The sequence below is a fragment of the Macaca thibetana genome, chromosome 3 (genome assembly GCF_024542745.1).
Source record: "Macaca thibetana thibetana isolate TM-01 chromosome 3, ASM2454274v1, whole genome shotgun sequence".
Classification (NCBI taxonomy): Eukaryota; Metazoa; Chordata; class Mammalia; order Primates; family Cercopithecidae; genus Macaca; species Macaca thibetana.
Window position 1 is genome coordinate 164,957,280 of NC_065580.1, and position 25,322 is coordinate 164,982,601.

Consider the following 25,322-nt stretch of genomic DNA (forward strand, 5'->3'; position numbering starts at 1 on the left):
TACCCATTTATTTATTTTTAGCCTCCCCTGCTGATATATAAGCTTTATAAGGGTAGAGACTGGTTTGTTCTCTGTCTTCCTTAATCTAGAACACACCTAGCACACAATTGGTGCACAATACATATTCATGGAATAAGCTAATGAGTATATTATTTCATTATTTCATAATGAGTATGAAATATAGAATGAATGAATGAAGGGGCACACCTCAGAGTGCTCTGCCGCACTTTCGACATTTCTGAAAGCTCTAAAACTTAAATATGACAATACGTTTGACATTTTGCACATTTTCTAACTCTGAGAGTTATGACTCTCAGTGCAGAAATATTTCTTTTATAATGACAGAGCTGTAACGCATCTTCCCAAGGACTTAATGCCTCCTTTGCTTTCAAGCCTCCAGAGATTCTCCCCTCCCTTGAGGAGACAGTGTGGGCTGAATTAGATCATTGCATACAAGAATGTGTCTCCACTTGGATTCCACTTGGCAAGATAAATTCAGGGTCAGCTTCATGCGTGCTTTTAAACTCAGAAGAAAAATGCATAACAGTAGTAAAATAAAATGCTATATTTTAACTATCATAAATATCATAAGTTGCAGTTAAATAACTGCTTTCTTCTTTGGTCAAAAGCCTTATCTCAGTGAAGCTGAGTTTATTCTAAGGAGCCAATTAAATGCTCATCAAAGCCAAGCCAAGGCCAGGAACTTGAATTGTGAACCAAACAAAAGAACAAATTGTACTGATTTACTGGATCTGAAACCAAACCTTAATACAAACTGTTTACTGAAATGTGAACCAGCTAAAGCTTGAGAGAACTTTTCAAACACACCTGATGATTCAGTCCAATCAAGTAACTTAACCTCTATATACTTAAAAGCTTTTGAACAGGCTCAAAAACTCAACTCACAAAACAAATTGCAGCCCCAACTTCAATGCAACAAACATTTCTTGACAATAATTGCAGAAAGAAGATATATTGGAAATGTGACCACAAATCCTCTTTTCCAAGTCAACATCATAATATGGTGAGTTTTAAAACAATCAAGCCTGCAATTATTTTTCAAATGGAGAATATCAGATCCTTTGGATCTACGTGTTTTGTGCAGAAAGAGGAAGGAGGAGTTAGGGGTTCAGAATTATAAAGGAACAGGAAAGGATACAGGTGAAAGGCATGAGTGAGGCCGGGCACAGTGGCTCACGCCTGTAATCCCAGCACTTTGGGAGGCTGAGACAGGCGGATCATGAGGTCAGGAGATCGAGACCATCCTGGTTAACACGGTGAAACCCTGTCTCTACTAAAAAACACAAAAAACTAGCCGGGCGAGGTGGCGGGCGCCTGTAGTCCCAGCTACTCGGGAGGCTGAGGCAGGAGAATGGCGTGAACCCAGGAGGCGGAGCTTGCAGTGAGCCGAGATCACACCACTGTACTCCAGCCTGGGCGACAGCGAGACTCCGTCTCAAAAAAAAAAAAAAAAAAAAAAGAAAGGCACGAGTGCCCATTGAGAGACGGGAAACCCAACCACCCCTTGACATTTTGATTTAACGCTAGAAAGAAATTTACAATCATGGGATAGACATAATACCATTGCTGCAAAACAAATACTGTTTCACAGGTGGACCCGAACTGGTCACAACAGAAGTCCTGAACCGTGATCTAGAATAGCAGGTGCATTACCTGTGGAGAGCTGAGTGGGGAGGGGGTTCATTTCTTTGTCCACCATCTTCTGGTACAAAGCCCTCAGGCTGAAAGGCTCCACCGTGAAAGGCAGCGTCCCGGTCAACATGGCATACATGTTCACACCTCTGAAAAGAGACACATACACACGAAAGTGGAGTCAGGTCCCCTGGGGAGGGGAAGACACTGGAGACATGGGCTTCACCGAAGCATGAGAGCTGCTGCTTCCATGCCAACCTCAACAGGCCCTCTTCAAAGCCATCTTTGTAGAACGCTCAGTGTCACGTTCAAAGAGTTGGGTGAGGCCGGGCGCGGTGGCTCATGCCTGTGATCCCAGCACTCTGGGAGGTGGATCACCTGAGGTCAGGAGTTTGAGACCAGCCTGTGTAGCGCCTCCATCCCCAACCCCTGCCTCATCAGCCTGGACCACTACCTGCTCATCCCCTCGCTGCTGTGCTGCAAGCTGTGCATGAAGCCCCTGCACACCCTGGCACCCATCTCTAGTAAAAATACAAAAATTAGCCAGGCGTGGTGGCAGGTGCCTGTAATCCCAGCTACTGGGGAGGCTGAGGCAGGAGAATCACTTGAACATAGGAGGTAGAGGTTGCACTGAGCCAAGATCGCGCCATTGCACTCCAGTCTGAGTGTCAAGAGTGAAATTCCACCTCAAAAAAAAAAGAAAGAGAGAGAGAGAGAGAGAGAAAGAAAGAAACAAAGAAAGAAAGAGAGAGAGAGGTAGGGAGGGAGGGAGGGAAGGAGGGAAGGAGGGAGGGAGGAAGGAAGGAAGGAAGAAAAAGAGAAAGAAAGAAGGAAGGGAGGGAGGGAAAGAAAGAGAGAGAGAGAAAGAAAGAAAGAAAGAAAAAGAAAAAAGAAAGAAAGAAAGAAAGAAAGAAAAAGAAAGAAAGAGAAGAAAGAAAGAAAGAAAGAAAGAAAAAGAAAGAAAGAAAGAAAGAGAAAGAAAGAAAAAGAAAGAGAGAGAGAAGAAAGAAAGAAAGAAAGAAAAAAAGAAAGAAAGAAAGAAAGAAAGAAGAAAGAAAGAAAGAAAGAAAGAAAGAAAGAAAGAAAGAAAGAAAGAAAGAAAGAAAGAAAGAAAGAAAGAAAGAAAGAAAGAAAGAAAGAAAGAGAGAGAGAAAGACAGAAAGAAAAGGCAGGCTTGGGTGAGAGCACTTGAATGTGAAGACCCGGAAGGCGACCACAGAGAAAAACAGGAGTTTCAAGAGCGTCAGGAACCACCTCCTGAGGAGGGAACCATGGCCCTCTGCTCTCTCCAAATGCTATGGCAGGAAGAAGTCAACGGCAAGGAGGCCCAGACCAAGCAATGTAAGAAACACCTGGGAGACGTCAGGGACCTCAATTAAGAGTAGTATTGCCATTATGTGGTTTTCCAAGGATGGCTTAGAAGGTGGTACCTGGAAAAGGCTGACCAAAAAATACAGGAAAAGCCCCCCACACCGGAAGCTCCCGTCACAGCCAAACTGTGAGCCAGGTTACCACTCAGCCCTCAGAAACGAAGCCTCATACCAAAACCCGGCGTTTTGCTCTACTCTTAAATTTTGCCGTGGCTTGTAACTAGAGAAATTTCTGGGGAGGTGCCCTTCCTTCCTGCCCTGATTTTTTTTATTGTTCATTGTGAGATTCTGCCACCTGGCCCCAACCCAACATCTCAGATGTGGTTGAAATACCTTCTGAATAAGCTTAACTGCCCCTATCCAAAGCCAATCTGAGAACAGAAACATCTTCTTAGAGGATTTTTGTTTTCCTGATGTGCAAATCTAACATCGTTTTGATGAGATTTCCTGATGGGGATGAAATGTCTGCCTACCAAGAGGTCTCAAGTGTTCAAAAGCGCCCAAGGGAATATATACTTTATAAACAGGCACTAAGATTTCCGGTCAAAACAAATCCAATGAGACTGATTGAAATTAAGACCCTCGAGGCCCAATTCCAAGGCGGCCCCCTCTGAATTACGGCATTTCAGATAATGACAGGTGCTGGAGCCCACAGCTCCCGCTAGAAATCATTTGCTAATTTCAGACCTATACTAAGACCTGGTTCCCACTCACAGTGGAGTTAGGGGGACAGATGCATAAACAGTCATTCCACAAATACTTGCTGGATGGCTCTCTGCCCCAGGCAAGACTATAGGTGCTGGGTACTGGGGACCAGAGAAAGACCTGCCCTCTTGGGGTTTGAGTGGGGAAGAAGACAGGCAAGCAACATGCGAACAAATAAATGAGCACAGTCCTTTCAGGGGGTGATCAGTGCAAAAGGAATAAGAAATGCTGAATTGCACCACTTTTGACCACAAGAGGAATTCAATGAAGGGAGAAAGAGAACTTAGAAACAGGTACATGAAGAGGGGACGCCACGCAGGTAGTGACTGCATGTGTGTGAGCTCATGTATCTTTGGCTGGCTGGTTGTGTGGCTGGAGAGATAAAAAGGGCATAAACAAAGAAATGGAAACAAGAATGAACAAGGCACACACAGAGCTATTTGAGCAGCATTTCCCTGTGTGTGTTTAGTGGAACACACCCGCCGGGCGAGGAATAGGGGTTAGGCAGATACAAGTAGTATGGCCAAATAATTTGGGGAGTAGTTATGTTGTATAAGTGGATTAAAGGGGCTCAAAATGGAAAGTAGGAAACTGTGGCAGGAAATCAGCAGGTTGCTGTTAAAATCAGAATGGGAATGATGGCACGCAACAGAAAGGGAAAGGCAAAGACGCAGTGGAGACATTTGAAGGGCACGTGCCAGGTGGCAAACTCAGAATGCAGGACCAATGGTGGTAACAGAGTGGTACTGAGGAGGCTGAGGGAGAGACAGGTTAGGGGTGCAGGGAAGGAGTATCAGCGCTAGTGATATGTTTGAGAAGGTACTATGCAATGCTGCACTTTGAGTATGTTTGAGGTAGAGCTCAACATTCTTGCTTCGAAAAATTATTGGAGATCAGTAAGAGGGAATGCTAAAAGGGTCACAAAATTGTAGAGTTTTGCATACAAAGAGGACTTGGACACACAGCTTTTATGGATGGAAACCTTCTGGCACATCCCACAAAGCTGTTGCTGAGGACCACTGAACAACCTCCAAGATAAGCTGTTCCCAATGTTTCTGAGCCAGCCTGCTCCATCCAGGGCGATTCTATGCAAAAATAAAGCTTTCCAAGACTAAGCCAACGTCTACATCTTCTGTTCATTGGTTGTGGAACAAGGACCAGTTTCTCTTCCATGGTCAGCACTTCACATCTTTGAAAACTAGAACCAGGATCTTCCCACCCTTCTCGGTCTTCCCCAGTCCGGGACCTCAGGCCTTTTGCCTGTGCTTTATTTGACACGGTTGGGAGTCTCCTTAACAACCCAGTCCTCTGCCCTGAATACACACCGGCAGGTTCATGCAGTTAATGAGCTTTAATGCTTCCATGCTACAGAGCAAAGACCTCATATTTCAACAGAGTTGGAGTGAACTGAGTTAAGGGGAAGAAAAAACAAAAAGATTCTGTCCCTGCTCACCACCTCTGAGTGCCTAATCCTACCCTAACATTCATACCTAAAGCTGAAGAGCCTGCTACTTACACAGTATCATTCTGTTCTGCAGCAAGTGCTTCCTAATGCCTAACTCATGCGGTATTTCTCAAACTGAGGGACGCAGACACATCCTCAGGGGTGCGGCAGTTCCAATTTTTATTTTCTTCTTGGCAACAGACTAAAACATTTCACAAAGCATAACCAGGGGCACTGGATGACCATCGTATAACTAAGAACACCCTCCACCGCACACACCCAATTTCAGTGCCTGCTTTGGTATTTCTTTACCAATGAACTATTTTTGCCAAAAAAAAAAAAAAAAAAAAAAAAAATCACTTTTATTGTCATAGCCTAATGAGAAGGAAGCAGAGCTGGACTTAATGTGTCAGTGATGCGTCTATGCTTCTACCAGAGGAAAAGAAAGTCTCCTGGTGACTGGAATAGTGCGTCGTTTGTCCTCAGATCAGTGGCATCAGCACCACCTGAGAACTTGTTGAAAATGCACATTCAGGCCGGGCGCGGTGGCTCACGCCTGTAATCCCAGCACTTTGGGAGGCCGAGACGGGCGGATCACGAGGTCAGGAGATCGAGACCATCCTGGCTAACACAGTGAAACCCCGTCTCTACTAAAAATACAAAAACTTAGCCGGGCGAGGTGGCAGGCGCCTGTAGTCCCAGCTACTCGGGAGGCTGAGGCAGGAGAATGGTGTGAACCCGGGAGGCAGAGCTTGCAGTGAGCTGAGATCCGGCCACTGCACTCCAGCCTGGGCGACAGAGCGAGACTCCGTCTCAAAAAAAAAAAAAAAAAAAAAAAAAAAGAAAATGCACATTCAGCCAGGCGCAATGGCTCAAACCTGTAATTCCAGCAATTTGGGAGGCTGAGGCGGTCGGCTCTCTTGAGCTCAGGAGTTCGAGATCAGCCTGGGCAACATGGTGAGATCCCATTTCTACAAAAAATACCAAAATTAGCCAGGCATGGTGGCACGCACCTGTAAGTCCCAGCTACTTGGGGGACTGAGGTGGGAGGATCACTTGAGCACAGGAGGTTGGGGCTGCAGGGAGATGTAAGTGTGCCACTGCACTCCAGCTTAGGTGACAGAGTGAGACCCCGACTCTTAAAAAAAAAAAGCAAAAACAAAAAGCAAAGAAAATGCACATTCCTGGGCGCCACTGCACATCTCTGGAATCAGAAACTCTGCGGTGTTTTTGCAAGCCCTCCAGGTGCTTCTGATGCGTATTCAAAAAACTGGAAAGATCCTGGAAGAATGAAAAGTTTTAGGGGAGTTGAGGCATCACAAGATGGGCCTGACAATGTCGAAGAACCTGTGCCCAGCAGTGAGAACTGCACTCATGCTGTGTACAGCCGTTCCCTTCCCACAAAACATTAGCCATTGCATTCATGTTGCTCATTTGAATATTCTGGAGTTCTTTTACTCTCGGTTATATTTAACCTGTAAATGAGTTTTGGCTTTTTCAGTTGTATAGGGCCATAAATAAAAGGAGTTTAATTTGGGGCTCATGTACTTATAAATAACATTTAAAGAAAAATAACTCACGTCAACACACACAGTTATGAAGAATGTTCTTCGTTTAAAAAGACAGTGTGTAATACTCAAGTTTGCAGAACACTGCTCTATGACCTTTTCTATTCCCTTTCATCTTTAGGGCGCACCTAGCTTTCTGTCCCAGGTGGGGGTGTCGTATAGTGCAGATGCCTCTAGGAGGTAGGACATCGTGATAATGGGAGGGGAACCGCACTAAAGGGGTTTGGAGAGCCTATGAGGCCAGAGGAGCAACTGTAAAGCCTTTATGAATGTTTCTTTCTTGAAGGAGACCCTGAGCCACCACACTGCTTGCCTCTTTGTCACCGACTGGCTTCAACAGATGCCAAAAGTCTCCTCAAGTCACTGCATATTACACTGGTCTTTGCCTCTCTCCGTCATCTGGCTGGGACCACAGATAAGATGAACAGATGCAAGGCCGGGCGCGGTGGCTCACGCCTGTAATCCCAGCACTTTGGGAGGCCGAGGCGGGCGGATCACAAGGTCAGGAGATCGAGACCACGGTGAAACCCCGTCTCTACTAAAAATACAAAAAAATTAGCCGGGCGCGGTTGTGGGCGCCTGTAGTCCCAGCTACTCGGGAGGCTGAGGCAGGAGAATGGCGTGAACCCGGGAGGCGGAGCTTGCAGTGAGCCGAGATCGCGCCACTGCACTCCAGCCTGGGTGACAGAGCGAGACTCCGTCTCAAAAAAAAAAAAAAAAAAAAAAAAAAAAAGATGAACAGATGCTTGTCTTCAAGATGGTGCCAGGGCCATCCAGGTGGCAGGTCTGGCCAGGGTTGAGCAAGTGCTTTTTATAGTAACTTTAATTGATGACTTTACAAACTGATTCCAGAATTCCATTTCTCTTGGAGGAGTTTATCATCGATGGGGAAAAAAAAAAAAAAAAAAAAAGAAGAAGCTGTCACAAATCCTTCAAGAGGACCCACCTCTCTCATCCTAGGGTCTCTCATTCATAAGATGTGGACAATAATAGTACCTACCTTCAGACTGCATGAGGGTCACATCAACTAAGCCACAGAAAGAACTGAATTCTGTAGTTGGAAGAAATTAAGCTTGATAAATTGTGATCTATTGTTTCATCAAAAAACCTTTCTTAAAATAAGAGGGAAAAAGCTACAATTTTATTTGTACTGTGTTGCCAAATAAGAATGGAAACCTGGCCAGGCACAGTGGCTCATGCCTGTAATCCCAGCACTTTGGGAGGCTGAGGCAGGTGGATCACCAGAGGTCAGGAGTTCGAGACCAGCCTCAACATGGAGAAACCCCATCTCTACTAAAAAAATGAGTTGGGCTTAGTGGCGCATGCCTGTAATCCCAGCTACTCAGAAGGCTGAGGCAGGAGAATCTCTTGAACCCAGGAGGTGGAGGTTGCGGTGAGCAGAGATTGCGTCATTGCCTGGGCAACAAAAGCAAAACTCCATCTCAAAAAAAAAAAAAAAAAAGAAAACCTACGTGAACAGTCATACAGTCCTAGCTAGGAAATTTCAAAAGGGAAACCAGATTGAGCACCTTAATTCTTTTCCCCCAGAGTTTCCATACACTTTTAATATCTGGATAAAGAGAAGCCTAGTCCCTCTGACATTTCAGAAGTATGTGAGGATACCAAGGGAAAAATGTGGAATGCAGTTTATAAACCTCTGTAATCCCATAGAATTAGTAGGAGTTTCAAAACATGTTCAGAATTTCCTGATGGGTCTTTTGAAATATGGCCCAGGGGCTTTCTGGATTCTCTGTGGCAGACATGGGATTCCCAAGAATCAAAGACAGTCTTAACAAATGAGAGGGATGAGAGACTGGGACAAGAGAGGACAACAATCAAATATGACCGGGGGTTTTTCCAGCAGAATGAAATAAGGGTGAGCTATCGCAGGCTGGAAGAAAACCCAAAGATACTAGGCAGCGTGGAATACTCTGATCTCACAAGAGGAAGACGGCAGACAACGCGGGGGCAGCTGAAAGAAGAGGAAAAGCGCCCTTACTTGTGAAATACAAACGGGGAAGCTTTGGAATTAAGTCAAAAGCCAAATGGCCATCCTGATATTTAGTCTGATACACAAAAAAATATTCCCTGGAGGAAAAGCTGTGGCATCACCTGCCGTCCCAAAGAGGAAAGACATGGAGCCACTGCTCCCTGGAGAAGTCGCTGGCAATTTTAACAAGAGGCAGGGGACAAAGCAACGGACAGAGCCATCCCGGCAGGTGGAGGGAGGGTCTGGTTACTTGTTCTTAAGGGGCATGTGAACAGGAACCTCAGAAACTGCCCAGTTTACACAGACTGCAGTCAAAAGGACCTTCGGGAGATGTACCTTACTTCCGTGTGGCTCTCCAAGAAAGGAATTGCCTTGGAAAAATTAAAACTAACTTGTCACCTGAAAGCAATATCTTTCCATCTTTCAGTATCAACTTTTAATAATACAACTTCCAATTTAAGGTCTTGTAAGTAGACTAGGAATCAATTCATCCATTTGGAAAATCTCAAATTTCACCACTGTTCCATTAAATGGTCTATGTTTAGCAAGAAATTATTTTCTTGTGGATTTCAAGATGGTTGTTTCTCTTCCTTTCCTTCGTTCCTTTCTTCTATGTTAAATATGCATGCTAGCTACAAAGGAAAAAAAAATCTCATACTTTATAACTGAATAATCTCAGAAGCTAAGGGAAACCTCTCTTAAAAGTCAAAAGCCCTAAGGTTCCCCAAAGGAGTCATAGCTTTCCTCTTCCCACCACCTCCTGCTAGCCTTCATTTTGAGAGGGTCTCAACAGAGAGAAAACACTAATACCATCCTTCCATATTTGACCCCTGCCAGTAGCTGATGATGTCTGGTAGTACTTACAAAACACTGAGTCTGAACAGTAGCTGATGATATCTGGTAGTACTTACAAAACACTGAGTCTGAGGCCTAGAACAACTTCTCTCACTCTCCCTCCTGAACACCCAGTTCTATTTGGAGACAGGAGAGTTATTTGGAGACATGGTGCCTCTTGGCCAAGTTGTCTACCCAAAGGTACAGCACTGGAGACAGGGATTTTTTTTTCCACTAAGTGAAAACAGATTCAATGAGCTAGGAAGGTGGACTGAGTGTGTTGTGCGTGACTCTCCAGGAGGCACCAGGCCCTCATGCAAGTACTTCACCCATCCATCCCAGCGGCCCCCATGAGAGCAGAGGACAGGTTTAGCCCAAAAACGTTGTATTCTCCATCTTCTCAGGATAGAACTCTCCATTTCTGTTTTCCTTACCAGTAGGGATTCACTGAAGGTTGCACGTGAGCATTGTTATATTCTGAAGATAAAGTTAATTTTGAATTCTTTTCAATTAAAAAGTACATCTGCATTAAAGTTGTTTTAAATTAGCATATATGTCACTCAGAGGAAAAGTCAATTCACAGTAATAAAAGTTCAATGCACCAGAAGGAATATTTTTGGTGTTTGTGTCTGAAACCTCAAAGTTCATTGGAGACACACACATCAATATATTTTTTATATAAATATATATATAAATGCGGGGTAAGGGTGAAGGAAAGAAGTGAATAACTTTACAGCTATTTTTTATGGTCTTGAAAATAATGACCATTGAAAATAATGGAAAACCCCCAAGAAAGTGCACTATTTCCCATTTCCATTGTTAATTATGGCTTCACTGGAGGAGGGTCCTGGGGGCCCTATTAGTAGGGAAGCGCTTTCTTTCCCAAGGTTTCTTTCAGTGACAGGCTGATTTTCTTCCTAAATCCATCTCAGAAGTTGTGGATAAAGTCCCTGCCATCCATCAGGTCCAAAGCCTCCAGGAGGGGAGTTTGCGCTTTTGGAAGTGAACTCTTCATTCTGTTTTTGTTTCAGAGCCATAAAGAGAGAAGCCATTTTATAATAACAGTGTCTAACCCGGTGAGAAAATCAGTTCCATTTTCACTCTCATTTTAAACAGCCTTCTACATTAAATTCACTTTGGGTTTTCCATCTCCACTTCTGCCAGCAAAGTCATGGGCACCAAACAGAAACCTAACCCGAATCTCAGACACAACACTTCAAAGCAGTAGAAAATTATCTCTTAAAAGGTACTGAAGTTTTATGTTTTTGCCAAAATTAAGAGGAAGAGAAATGAGATGTGTCACACCTATCAGCCTTTTGCATATGCTGTTCCCTCTGCCTGGAACGTTTCCCTGCCCGTTCTCCACCTGGCCAACTCCACTCATCTTCAGGAACAGATCAAACTTGCCTACAGATGCCTTCCTGACTTAACCCAGCTGTGCAGCCATGTGTACTAGGGCTGCCATAACAAAAAAATCTGTTTTATTTCTCACCAGTTTCCTTTTGACCTTTCCTGGCCTTCTTCCCTGACACCTTCCTCTTCCCATGGCTGGTTCCTTCTCATCTTTAGGATCTGGCTTTGAAGTCTTCTCCTCAAGAGGCTACTCCATCTTCTTACCTGAATCTCTCTCACTTCCTCCACAGACATTACCACACTCAGTTTATAGCGTTTTAAAATACCGGCTGTTTGTCCCTCTAGCATGTAAACTCCACCAGGGGAAGTACAACGTAATAGAAGCAGCAGAGGGTGGTGACTCAGAGGCCTAGAGGCAAACCACATAGGTCAAATCCTGGCTCTGTCACACGCTGGTGTATCATGTGGGCAAGTGGCTGAGGCTCTTCATGCCTCAGTTTCCACACCTTTAAATTGGGAGTAACACAGCACTACCTTGAAGGGTTGTTAGGCGGATAGGATGAGTCAATCCATGCCGATCATTACAAAGAGCCTGGCACCCTCCCTCTCTCGTTTCCTCTCCCATCATGTGATCTCTGCACACACTGGTCCCCTGCACCTTCCACCATGAGTGGAAGCGGCCTGAGGCCTCACCAGAAGCAGATGCTGCCACCATGCTTCTTGTACAGCCTGCAGAACCATGAGCCAAATATACCTCTTTTCCTTATGAATGACCCAGCCCAGGTATTCCTTTGCAGCAACAAAAGACAGACTAAGACAGGGGACCTCTTGGTCTTTCAGGCTCCCATAGCCTTTTGTGCTTTTGTGTGTGTGTGTGTGTGTGTGTGTGTGTGTGTGTGTGTGTGTGTATGCGCGCGCGCGCGCGCGCGCGCACAAATTCTTCCTCTCATAGCTTCCCATTTAGCATAAATGAGTTCTCTAGCTGTTAAGAAAGTGATTATAGACTCACATATTCATATTTATCCACTCAATGCATATTTATCGAGGGAAGACTGTGCCAGACACCTGTGAGAGTTCTTAAGGGTTGGAAGAAATCCATAATGGATTTCCTCCCATATACAACTCTGATCCACTGGTATTAGCTGCTGGGAGGGGCTGTGTTGAGGGGGATTCAGAGGCCTTCTCAGAAGGGAAGTCTATGACTAGCAATGCCCTAGAAGAGAAGGCATCCTCTGCTGCTCCTTGCTCCACTCCACTAGCTCTACATGACCCCAGCCCACCTGGGCCCGTCATCAGCGCACCACACACACCCCATATGCAGCCTGCACACCAGACCACACCTGCGAAGTAACTGGGAGCCCAGGCTTCAGCAATGGGCAGCTCCACTACATTCGGGCTCACGTGTGCCTCTAGGCAGCACTCATCACTCTCTTCTATCTGTGCAAACTGGGGGCAAGAGATGTGCCTCACAGGACTGTCCTGAGGATCATGGGTGACTAACCAGGGCACCCAGCCTGCTCAGGAGTAGAAGCTGATTCCTGACCTGTTTCACCTCTTCGCTGACAAGCAGGTCCTCTTAGCCAGTGTTCCAGAAGAGTCGGCCCCTTCTGGGAAAGTTCCAGGAATTCCCTCTCTCTCCACATCTTGTTCTGGTCTCTGTTTCTTCTCAATCTCCAACCGGAACATCCTCAGCTCCTCTCGTTTCTAGAGCCTTGAACTGACCCACATTCCTCTGTTTGCTTTCTTGGCCAGCTTCAGCCCTGACCTGCCAGATTCTGTTTCCCTGGATGAAACACCTGCTCCTTCCTCCACTGTCCCTCTTTCCCTTTTCTCTTCCTTCCTCCCTCCCTTCCTCCTTTCCTTCTTTCCTTTCTCCTTCCTCTTTCCTCCTTGCCACCTTCTTTTTTTCCTCCATCCCCTCCTCCAGGTTCCACCAGGTGCTGAGGAAATTCTGGGAGCAAGCCAAGCGGTCCCTGCCCCTCCGCTACAGCCCAGAGGGTTCCAGCAGGTGGACAAAGACCTCACGGTGAGGCCCAGGAACACAGAGAGTGGGGGGCTGGAGGGGACATGGGAGGGCCTCAAAGCCAGCTGGCTGGAGACACAGAGGGCTGCCCAGAGGAACCAGCACCCAGCAACTCAAGAGGGAAAAGAAGAGGGTTCCAGGCCAAAGGAACGGTGCATGTAAGGGCTGGTATGTAGCAAGCGCAGGCTGTGTTCAGGGAACAGGAAACAATGCTGGGTTAGCCAGAGAATGGGTGGGGAGAGAAGGGGAGGGGGCATGCCTTCAACGAGGCCACAGGGCAAGCAAGGGCCCCCCCACGCAAGCCACGTTGGAGAGCTGGGGCTGTATCTTGACACCCTGAAAGGACACTGCTTGGTTCAAATTCCACTCCACCACTTAGCAGCTCTATGACCTGGGGCAATTTTATTTATTTCTCTTATGATGGGTTTCTTCTTCCATAAAATAGGGTAATAGAGAGTAACGATTGCACTGGGTCATTGTGAAACTAAGTGACATGGTGTCTGGCACACATCAAGCACTAAGCAAGCGTTAGCTTCTCTGCCAACCTGAACAAGGGGGTTACAGTGGATATGAAGAGAGGCAGGGGAATTCCAGAAATACTCCGGATCAACACACCTTTCATGCAAACGAGCCTTTCTCGTCTGTATCTTAATCAGAACCTCACTCTGTCTAGAGCCCATTTCCCTGTGGCAAAGGGTTGAATCCTATCCCAGAATCCAAGACTCTGAACTGACCCTGGACCGTCACTGACAGGGGATGGTGGAGGGGGTGACTCACTGGGACCATGGGGGACCCAGGCTCTACCTTTGGTGCAACTGAAGATTCACCTTCAAATACTCATTGTGCTTACCCCTGGTGGCCCTTCCTCTACCAGACCCTGGAACAAAACGGTGAACCAGACCAACCAATTCCCTCCCCTCGTGCAGAGTCCTTGCTGGCTGGGGAGACAGGGGAGGCACGGATTTAAAACCGGAAAAGGACAGGCTTTGAGAGGTGCCGAGGAGGAAATTGAAAGGGTGAGGAGAGAGTCTGGGGGACTCTCTGGTAGGGAGCTCAGAGATGATCTCGGCAGTGGCGCCACTGGCTTGAGACGGGGATGTGGGAATGTGCAGGCCATCCAAAGGGCTGGGAAAGGGCATCCCAGGCATCACAAGTGCATGGCCGGGCACGTGGCTCACGCCTGTAATCCCAGCACTTTGGGAGGCCAAGGCAGGTGGATCACCTGAGGTCAGGAGTTCAAGAACAGCCTGGCCAACATGGTGAAACTTCGTCTCTGCTAAAAATACAAAAATTAGCTGGGCATGGTGGCGCATGCCTGTAATCTCAGCTACTTGGGAGGCTGAGGCAGAGGAATCACTTGAACCTGGGAAGGGGAGGTTGCAGTGAGCTGAGATCACATGACTGCACTCTAGCCTGGGCGACAGAGCAAGACTCTGTCTCAAAAAAAACAACAAGCCCAGAGGTGGGAGAGACAAAAGGGAGGCCGACGTGTCTGAAGAACTGTGAGCAGGGCAGGGGGCAGGAGAGATGGGCGAGCAAGTCCCGCAAGGAGCATGGGCCGGGCAGCAGGATGGAGCTTCACACAGAGGGTGATGGGAAACTAAGGGCCAGAGGAAGGGGCATAAATGAGTCGCAAAGCCAGGATGTGAGCTCTGTGAGGGCAGGACGTGGTTTTCTCCCCTCCTCAGCACCGCACTGAATTTTGGTAAAGGCCATTCTGACAGTTCGTGCAGACCAAAACAGAAGGAACAGAGATGGAAAGCCAGGCCCCAAAGAATCCCTGACAGCGTACTCCTGGGCCTGTCACCTGTGCCTGCCATCCAATACTCAAGCATGATTTCGTAAGAAAGGCACGGTGGAGACAGCAGGAGGAACATTGACGTTCAGAAGCTCGATAACTCACATGGACCAGACATCGATTTTGGGGCCGTATTTCTTCCTGGCGAGCAGTTCAGGTGCGGCGTAGGCAGGGCTGCCACACTGCGTGCTGAACGGATCCGAGTAACCCAGGATCCCTGCGCAGTTGCTCAAACCAAAGTCTGCAAAGAGAGGTGAACAAAACAAGCTCCGAATTAGAAAACTGCGGAAATGAAGAGGGAGGAAAAAAAAGGAAAAATAAAAAGGGCAGCAGGAAAGGAAACATTCTCTCAGGCTAACACATCATTTAGCATCCTAAAGAAAATCGTAGCAGCTGCAAACCATAACGTCTGGATATGAGACTCAAGGCAAAAGAATGTCAGTGGCGGTTCCCTGGCTTAGCTGAGAGCATTTTACATCGGGCCTCACTGTTAAAGCCAGTTAGAGCAAACAGTATGCTGAACTAAAACCTATTTCCATCCAATCTTGTAAATGAGTCATCCAGGAAAAAAAGAGAGAATTCGCTTTCTAGGATGAAGGCAGGAAGAAGGAACAGGCAGAGGGGATTGGAGTTAGCTTCCAAGCCGCCAAGTGGGGAAAAGATGAAGGAAGACTGATTATCTCTGGCTGCCGGTGTCACCCTCAGTGACATGCAATCCAGCCACTTACAGTTGACTTTTTCAGCTGAATGTTTTCATTTCATGAAAAAATTTCCCCAAAGATGGCCGGGCGCGGTGGCTCAAGCCTGTAATCCCAGCACTTTGGGAGGCCGAGACGGGCGGATCACGAGGTCAGGAGATCGAGATCATCCTGGCTAACACGGTGAAACCCCGTCTGTGCTAAAAAATACAAAAAACTAGCCGGGCAAGGTGGCGGGCGCCTGTAGTCCCAGCTACTCGGGAGGCTGAGGCAGGAGAATGGCGTGAACCCAGGAGGCGAGGTTGCAGTGAGCCGAGATCGCGCCACTGCACTCCAGCCTGGGCAACAGAGTGAGACTCTGTCTCAAAAAAAAAAAAATTGCCCCAAAGATATGCAGCACATATAGTGACTTGAAGAGGGGGAAAATATACCCAGCAGTTTAGACAACCCTGGATGTTGGCTGGAAAAGTAGCACCAGAAAGATGGCAATGTTGGCCAGGCGCGATGGCTCACGCCTGTAATCCCAGCACTTTGGGAGGCAGAAACGGGCAGATCGCGAGGTCAGGAGATCAAGACCATCCTGGCTAACACGGTGAAACCCCGTCTCTACTAAAAATACAAAAAAAAAATTAGCCAGGCGTGGTGGTGGGCGCCTGTAATCCCAGCTACTCAGGAGGCTGAGGCAGGAGAATGGTGTGAACCCGGGAGGCGGAGCTTGCAGTGAGGTGAGATCCGGCCACTGCACTCCAGCCTGGGCAGCAGAGCGAGACTCCGTCTCAAAAAAAAAAAAAAAAAAGAAAGAAAGATGGCAATGCAAACTAGACTAAGCAACCTCATGGCACCGCTTTGTTCCTGGATAATTAACATACCCAGGAAAAGGGGGGAGAAAGCCCAGTGCATCAGTGACTTTGGGTCTATTATGCCTTCTGCGCCATGTTTACCTTTTGATCTTAAAGATACTGAAACTGACAGGTAATTAGAGAGTTGTTACTCTTATGCCCTCATCTGAATCTTTCCTTAATCTTTGTTGATCTCAGAATTAAGATCACAGTTCATCCTTTGAACTTCAGTGTAAATATTATGGTCCATCCCCCTCAAACAGAAGACTCAGGCTGCAGGGCTCAGGCAGAGACAGGCTTCCAGTCTTGAACAAAACTCTCGCACTTTCTCAATCGGCAGTATTTATGTCTAGTTTCACGAATGTATTTTCACCTCACTCAAACGTGTCTCCACCTGCAGGGCACATGACCATTAGGAACGTTGTAGGAAATCTCAGGGGAGGAGAGATACAGTCCAGTCTGTGCAGTTCAAGATGTCACAGCCAAAATGTTTTTCCAAAGTCACTGCATTAAGCTTTTCTAAAGAGGATCCCATCTAAGCAGAGCTCAGAAAACTCTTGAAGGCTCTAAATATCACCCAAACTCTTCAGCCCAAACTACAAGAGGGAATGGCAAACAAACCAACCAGGCGTGCTGCATGTTCAAACACTGAACTCTTCTTTTGTTTTTTTACGATTCCATTTTTCTCTCTTAACCTCCCTCCCCTTCGCCTCCTTGACTCCCTTACTCTTCCCTCCCCAACTCTCCCCCTACACCTTTCCCATCGACCCAGCCAGCTTCCATAGGCCCCAAAAACCGTGTCCAAGGTAAATCCTTCAGGAGTCATGGGTGTGGGAGACTAGGAGGAGATATCAGTTAAAAAGAACCTGAGAAACCCTGTTCTCAGACCCCACCCCTCAGGATCACTGAAGCGGGAAGAAAAGGGCGTGAATATTTTCATAAGAAGAAAAATCTGCCGGGGGCAGTGGCCCATGCCTGTAATCCCAGCACTCTGGGAGGCCAAGGTGGGCAGATCACCTGAGGCTATAGTTCGAAACGAGCCTGGGCAACATGGCGAAACCCTGTCTCTACTAACAACACAAAATTAGCCAGGTGTGGAGGCGCACACCTGTTGTCCCAGCTACTCGGGAGGCTGAGGCAGGAGAATTGCTTAAACCCGGGAGGCAAAAGTTGCAGTGAGCCGAGACTGCGCCACTGCACTCCAGCCTGGGAGACAGAGCGAGGCTCCATCTCAAAAAGAAAGGTGGGGGGAGAAGAAAAATAATATTGTGCTTTAAATTGGAGGGTTGTTTGACTGCTTTCAGTTTGAAAATGAACCTAAAAGAATGTTAATGAACACACAAACGTGTGAGGAGCACCCACTGTGAGAGACAGCACCATCAAATAAAGACAATAATAGTTGAGGAGGCCCAGTTTCATCAGAGTCCTAGAAATTGTTATCTCTAAACTTCTGAGATCAAAGCAAAAGACTCCGTTCCTAATCTCAACAGCGTTCCCGTCACAGCAAAGGGCTGCCTCGTTTTGTTCACCTCCTCACCTCTCCAAGACCTGGGGTCCAGAAAGAAGGACTTGTTCTCAAAGAGGGCAGAGGGAGAGATAAGAGGTCAGATCACCCTCCACCATCCCAGGCAAGTTTGGGAACAGTCTGGCCTTATCTTGAGCACAGTTTCAAGAAGATAACTTAGCAGGGCATTTGGGAGGTGGAAGAGATAGAATCTGCATGTTAAGCAACTTATGTTGATCTAGCCGAAAGGGTTTGATTTAAAATATATTTGTAGAAAAACAACCAGTTTGCTTCACATTCATAATTGTAATTATTAAAACTGTACACATCTGCCTATAATTGGAATTGTGGAACTTGAGAGAAGGCCACCTCCCAGCAATGTCACATGGGTCTGTCTCAATTAGGTTTGGTAAATATATCAGCCAACAACCACTCAATTTTCTGAGAGCTACAGGATGAATCTCACAAAACGCCCAAGTGAACCTGCTTTGGAATACTGAAGTGCAAAACTCAGTTCTAAGTTGCCCCTCTTCCCTTTTAAGATTTAACTTACCAAACATCAGACTGCTTTTTTTAAAAAGGGAAAAAAAACCTTCTGATTAAATCAAATCTTACTCCTGGTAATTCTAGTTAATTTGAAACATGGCTTAAGTAGATTTATTTAAACCGAATTCTTTCAAAGAAAGAGAAACTATTAAGAGGCAATCATAATAGCTATAATCACCTTTGAAAAAAAACAAGTAGGTAATGCCTTTGAAGAAAAGAAGGTTCAAAGAGCTTTCAAGTTACCAAAAAAAGACAGGAGTTGGAAGACCTTTGATCCAAATTGCTCAACCCAGGGGCAAGAAACCTCACAGACACTGGGCCTTCATCTCTCCCTCCATGCCTTCCGGAAATGCGGAAATGCGGTTCTTTCTTAACCAAATGCAGTTCCCACCAGCCCTCAGGGATAGTCTAAGGTCTCTCTTGGGGGAGGTGTGAGGTAGGGTTCCTCAGTTTCCACCGCTCAGGAGAGAACCGGCAACCAAATGGGCACCATTAACAAAGGGAAATCCAATGGTCACTGCCTCCTTTCTAGCAGGTGCGGGCATCCTGCTTTCTGAAGAGGCCGATTTTGTTCCAAAGACCTAAAATGTCTTTGCAGCGCCCATCCAGACATTGCCAGCAGAGAGGCGATGACTCTGTGGGATTTGAATAAAATGGTTCCTGGCGCCCAAAGAGTGACCGTAACGTGCAGCAAGAGGGGAAGGGGCGGGCTCTCATTTAGGTGTATGATTTCCTCACTTGACTCAGACAGGTCTCCTCTAAGAGGTTCTGTTATTCAACCAATCTGTGAGCCCCTTATAAAAGGATCCACTGATTGCAGCAGTGAAATGACTGGTTTTTCTAGAATCCCCAGAGCAAACGTCCACCCAATAAAAAGGTCTGCGCATTTCACCATCGCTTATTCCACAAGACAGTTCTGTCGATGGTCACCTAGGGCTACCACGTAAGGAGAAAGCAGAGACACCAAGCACAGAGGAGACAGACAGGCAAGAGGGAAGGGAAGAAACAGGATGGGCAATGCCCACCTGAGATGTGGAAACTCCGTCTGCACCTTACACGACTCACCAGCCTCAGTCTTTTTGAGACGGAGCCTCGCTCTGTCATATAGGCTGGAGTGCAGTGTCACGATCTTGGCTCATTGCAAACTCTGCCTCCCAGGTTCAACCGATTCTCCTCCCTCAGCCTCCTGAATAGCTGGGATTACAGGCGTGCACCACCACGCCTGGCTAATTCTTGCATTTTTAGTAGAGATGGGGGTTTTACATGTTAGTCAGGCTGGTCTTGAACTCCTGACCTCGTGCTCCGCCTACCTCGGCCTCCCAAAGTGGGATTACAGGTGTGAGCCACTGCGCCTGGCCTATTCTAACTTTTATTGTCATATAAATACTGCTGTTACAAAGTTTTTTCTCTTACAGTCTCTGGTGCTGTTACGACAACTTTATCACTGTCACCTCCGCATTTTCCAAAGAACAGTTACAGGGAACCTAAAACAAAAAACTCCTTTCCTCCATTCCTTACCGCACACCAGGAGGCCCCTTTGTTTAACCCTCCAGATCTCGGAAATGAGGACCAGACAGACTTCCTGCAAGCATTTCAATACCAGTGCCTTGTTTTCTGGCTTATGCATTTGGCCCTCAAGACAAGTAAATGCAACAGTAAAACAATGTAACAAAAAGAAAATCAGCCAGGTGTGGTGGGTCACGCCTGTAATCCCTGCACTTTGGGAGGCCAAGATGGGCAGATCACCTGAAGTCAGGAGTTTGAGACCAGCCTGGCCAACATGGTGAAACCCCATCTCTACTAAAAATACAAAAATCAGCCAGGTGTGGTGGTGGGCGCCTGTAATCCCAGCTACCCGGGAGGCTGAGACAGGAGAATCCCTTGAACCCGGGAGGCAGAGGCTGCAGTGAACTGAGATTGTACCACTGCACTCCAGCCTGGGCAACAGGAGACTCCATCTCGGAAAAAAGAAAAAGAAAAAGAAAATCATTTGAATTATCTAAGAATCTTCTAAGAATAGATTCTCCTAAATGCTTTTGGGGAAAAATTGGTTTCCTCTTCACCGTTAACTTTCTAATAATAAGTGTATCCATCAACACCTATCAATGGTGTTTAATTATCCAGAGTCTGTGCAGTCTCTTGCCTGGTTCTGAATTGGGAGCTGACTGTAATCCCAAAATATCGAATAAGTCATTTTAATGATGTGTTTTGGAGAATCTTGTAATGACTTTCAGCATTTGTCAAACAAAAGTTCCTTCTTGGGCATAAACGTTAAATTCACAAAGTCCTATTGATCCTCTTCTTTTCCCCTCCTATAAAGTCTTTTCAAGCCATTGAGGTGAAAGAAATTACTTGCACTTCAGGTGGGAGAAAAAGAAAAGAGAGAGAGGAATAAAAGATGGTGCCATCTAGTATCTGGATATAAAAATGATGCCCTGAATTCTGCCCAGAGCAACCACAGAGGGAGACAATAACAACAATAGAACCACCTGAATTCGTCTAGAAAATGAGTCATGCAGTGCATTTGCTATGGACCCTGAATTATGAACCAATTATGATGCTCCATCTTGTAGCTTCCTTCTGATTGGTTCAGACTTCTAACTACCCCTTTGTGGGGACTTCTCTGCACAGCTCCCATTGTACCAACGAGCCTGAATAAAGATTACATTAAAAAGAGAAGGTCAATTGCATTCCCCCTTATTTTAGGCATCCCTGCATTCACCGAGAAGCGGAATGAGATATGACAAAGCTATGGGAAGCATTTCTGAGCCAAACTATCTTTCACTATTTTTAAGAAGTTTTCCGCTTAATCCAAATAAAACTAAATTCTACAAAAGGTCAGCTCCATCTGAATTTATGGAGAAGCTATAGTTTGAATAAGACAAGGAAACACATGATCCATTTTCAAAACCATTATTAAATTTTGGAGGTAAAAGAAGATAATCTAGAATATTGTCTGGGTATTAGAGATAGACCATGGATATTTTTCAAAGTTGAGAACTGACAACACAACACTTAAAAGATAATTTTGCTTTAAAAAAAAAAAAAAAAAGTCATACCAATCAGCTTGATATTATTGTCTTCATCTAGTAGCAAATTCTCTATCTTCAAGTCTCTGAAATAAACAAAACCACACAACATTTCAGATAAGCATTCGAAATAATGGAATTACATTTTGCTTCTGACGGGCAATGAACTGTTTTTAGAGTCACTTCTAACCAACCTGTAAAGCTTTCTGCCAAAACTCAATCAACAAGTAAATATTTAAAAGACATGATATATTAACAATTAATTGCTGTAGACTATAAAAGCTGAAGAATTTCAGAGACGACAGAGAGCAAAGAGGACAGAAGGGATCATGAAAAGTTTCTGGAGAAAGCAAGACCTAAACCGGAACCTGGAAGTTAAGCAGAACCAGGGTGTGGGGAGAGAGGAGCACATCACTCAAGATGGCGCAGCCTGAGGGGCCAGGGAAATATTTCATACGAATGTGGCCCTGGGTTGGTGACACTGGGAGCAACTTCAGATTTGGGGAAGCAATTTAAAAAAAAAAAAAAAATGTGAAAGCCAACTTAATTGATGAGTCCAATGACCTCCATGTTTGGAGCCCAAGGGTCATGACAAACTGGCAGGTGAGGATGAGTTAATCTATTTAGCAGGTAGATATTATCATGGGCACAATAATGGACTCCAAAGATGTTGGTGTCCTAATTCCTGGTGTCATGCCCGAGAATATGTTAACTTTACAGAGCTAAGGGGAACTAAGTTCCAGATGGAATGAAGATTGCTAATTAGATACTAGGTGATGCCATGCATTGACACTGAGAGGACGGGAGGAGGTGGAAGGGAGAAATGAGCCCAGGGTCATGTTGAGTGTGAGGTGTCTGGTGTCTGCACCTGTGACTGTAAGCTCCCAGAAGGCAGGAAACGTGTCTGCCCTGCTTCCCACTGTACCCCAGTACCTTTGCACATTCCAGGTACTCAGTAAATACCAATGAGTCCAGATTACCAATGAGATCATTTGAGATTTCAGAAGCAGAAGTATTTATGTGGGCAAAAGAATATACTTGGACATCAAAACCATCTAGGTCAATTATTATCAGCTCTGGCATCTTAAATTGTAGCATGCCAACTCAGACACACCTTGAATGTTAACCGTATAAAAATACTCTTACACACACACACATACACACACACACACACACACACACACACACACACACACATTCTCTTCCATTGTTTTTAAACATACCATTCTTGATCCGGCTTTTATTTTCTCACGTTTGAATAGAGAGATAGGCAAGAGAAATGTTTCTTTTTCCTCTTATCTTTACTGTAGGGAATTGAATGGCGTAATCATGTTAAAACAAAAACAGCAACTGATACACTACGTCAATGTCCAAAACAAAAAGGAGCGGTAGCTAGGACTGGCTGTGGCAAACAGGACAGCAGTGCCCCACTTAACGGGGACACCTGCTCACGGCTTGGTCCCAGCACTGCCAGCTCACCTCATTCTCCAAAAGAAGCCAGAGGTCCAGATTTGATCTCAATTTTTAAATGTTGGCAACAAACTCATATTTAAAACAACCATAAACCCCACCCTTGCAGGCAAGATATGGCCTGCAGGCTACCAGTTTTCAACCTCAATATGGGTGGACGCTGAAGCCTTGAAAGGATGTGAGATTGTCAAGGTGAGGGCAGAGAACTGGTGCGGGGGAAAGACCAACAGGCTGGTGGCGAACACTGGCGTTCACAGCAAACTGGGAAAGGACAGGTGCGGGGGTGGGCAGGGGTTATGTCAGCCAGGCTGTTGTCACAGGAAGGGCAGGACTACAGGATGGTAAGAATTAAGGAGCCAAACGCAGGAAAAAAAAAAAAAAGGTGAACTCTAAAAAGTGTCCAACAGATTCAAAATTACCGATAGCCTTAGGGCTGGGTGCTGGCTGAGAAGGAAGATCCGTGTTCAAACTGGGGATATAAACTGACATTGCCCAATCCAGTGCGCCCACAAATGGGAAGAAGAATTGTATATTTTCCCTTCACTCCAAATGAAACAATGCACAGAATACTTCAAAACTGTGCGTGCCTTGTAAAGGCATCACACGTGTCCAAATACAGGGTGACTCCAAATATAAGGTGACCTCCTTGCTTTTCCAATAGGAAGACTTTGTCCCTCAGTAAAAGGTTTTTGGAAAACGCAAACGTATACTTTTTAGGAATGCAATAGAATTATTAAATGACTATTGATACCACTTATCTTTAAAGCTGCATCATCCTATTTAAGACCATATATTAAAATGTTAACATAGTTAATTTAAGAAATACTGTTTCCACGCTGTCACATTTCATGAAACAATTTTATTCAAACTAGTCACAGGCAGAACCAGGATGACTTTTTGAGTCTTTGTGCAGTGTTTCAATGTAACATGATCTTTCAGGTGACTGGATATTTGAGATAAAGTATTTTTTTTAATTTGCATATGATGCCTTTGCTGGAAATCTTATCCCAAATCATACGCACCCATTTAAAATCTCCATAAATTAACCACTCAGTGAACTGTTTTGAGACTGGCCTCTCAAACTCTCACAATCAAGAGGCCATATCTCTAGAAGTTATTATTAAAGCCACATAAATGCTTTTACCTTCCTTCCTACTGGGTTCCTCGCGTGATTTCTAGAGCACCCAAAGTCATCAGTGAGCCAAATAAAGGTTTATGTGTCTTCTCTAACTAGTACTTTGTTATTGAAAATAAAATACTATCATTGAAATTGTGTCCTTATCATATGAGAGATTTGCAAGGACTCTGTAAGGCACTTCCTCTTTTCTGAAGATACTGAAGACGTAATACCAGCCTGACTTCTATTCAAGCATATACGGTAATTCCAAAACACACACATGCATACACAAAATAGTATGCCAGCAATATCCCAAACTGTTGTTCCGTGAACCCTGATTATAAACAGCAGCACTCTCTAAATCTAAAGGAAGGCCACGGTTTGTTTCAAATGAAATAAAGCCTCTTTGCCTGGGAAGAAGGGAAGCCACACTAAGGCATTAAAGGAGAAATTTGGTTCAGAACAAATAGTGTGGGGAAAAACATCCTAAAGAGGCGAGGTAAAAGACAGCAACTGCCAAGAACAATAAAACTAAGTTGGGTAATTCTGGGGCCACAAAAGCCTAGAGAACAACCACAGTGATTAGAAGAATGATATAAACAAAAGACCAAAAATAAGAGAAAATGCAAAAGAAAAACAATACCCGCTTTTAAAATCTAGGAAACGTCCTAAAACTAGGGCAGGACATATTAAAAATAATTATTAGGCAAACTGAGAAAAAAATAAAATCAGTTCAAAGTCACTATCTTCCCACCCATAGCATCCCTTTATAACCAACTCTATCCCCTAAGAAAAATGCACAGAATACACCTGGTTAACCTGGGTTATTTGTCCAGATTTCTAAAAGATTTCAGTGACAACCAATCCAATGGCCTAAAGGTTCCGTGGCTAGTTCATGGGAGGGTGAGCTACTTTTGTCTCTGTCCAGGAGATCAGTGTACTTACCCACGCACAAGAAAAGAACACTCACGCTGGGCTTGGTGGCTCACGCCTGTAATCCCAGCACTTTGGGAGGCCGAGGCGGGCGGATTACCTGAGGTCAGGAGTTCAAGACCCGCCTGACCAACATGGAGAAACCCCGTCTCTACTAAAAAAATATAAAATTAGCCTGGCGTGGTGACGCATGCCTTTAATCCCAGCTACTAGGGAGGCTGAGGCAGGAGAATCGCTTGAACCTGGGAGGTGGGGTTTGCGGTGAGCCGAGATCACGCCACTGCACTCCAGCCTGGGTGACAGAGCAAAACTCTGTCTCAAAAACTAATAATAATAATAAAAATAAAAAATAAAAGAACATTCAATAGCCTTTGGCTTTATTCCACTTCCTGCTTTGTCCTTTGTAACTTATCCAGAAGGAAGAGGGAGAATACTTTCCTCCAGACTT

At 45.4% G+C, this 25,322-nt stretch overlaps 1 protein-coding gene across 1 annotated transcript in view; it reads right to left on the reverse strand.

Moving 5' to 3' along the window:
• The window catches only part of HUNK (hormonally up-regulated Neu-associated kinase), a 124,044-nt gene that overhangs the window by 41,197 nt on the left and 57,525 nt on the right, over positions 1–25,322 (reverse strand). The window contains exons 3-5 of the mRNA XM_050786060.1: positions 21,385–21,440; positions 14,844–14,979; positions 1,675–1,802 (exon numbers count right to left, since the gene is read on the reverse strand). Coding sequence (XP_050642017.1) covers positions 1,675–1,802; positions 14,844–14,979; positions 21,385–21,440 — 320 coding nt within the window. The remainder of the gene's footprint in view (positions 1–1,674; positions 1,803–14,843; positions 14,980–21,384; positions 21,441–25,322) is intronic.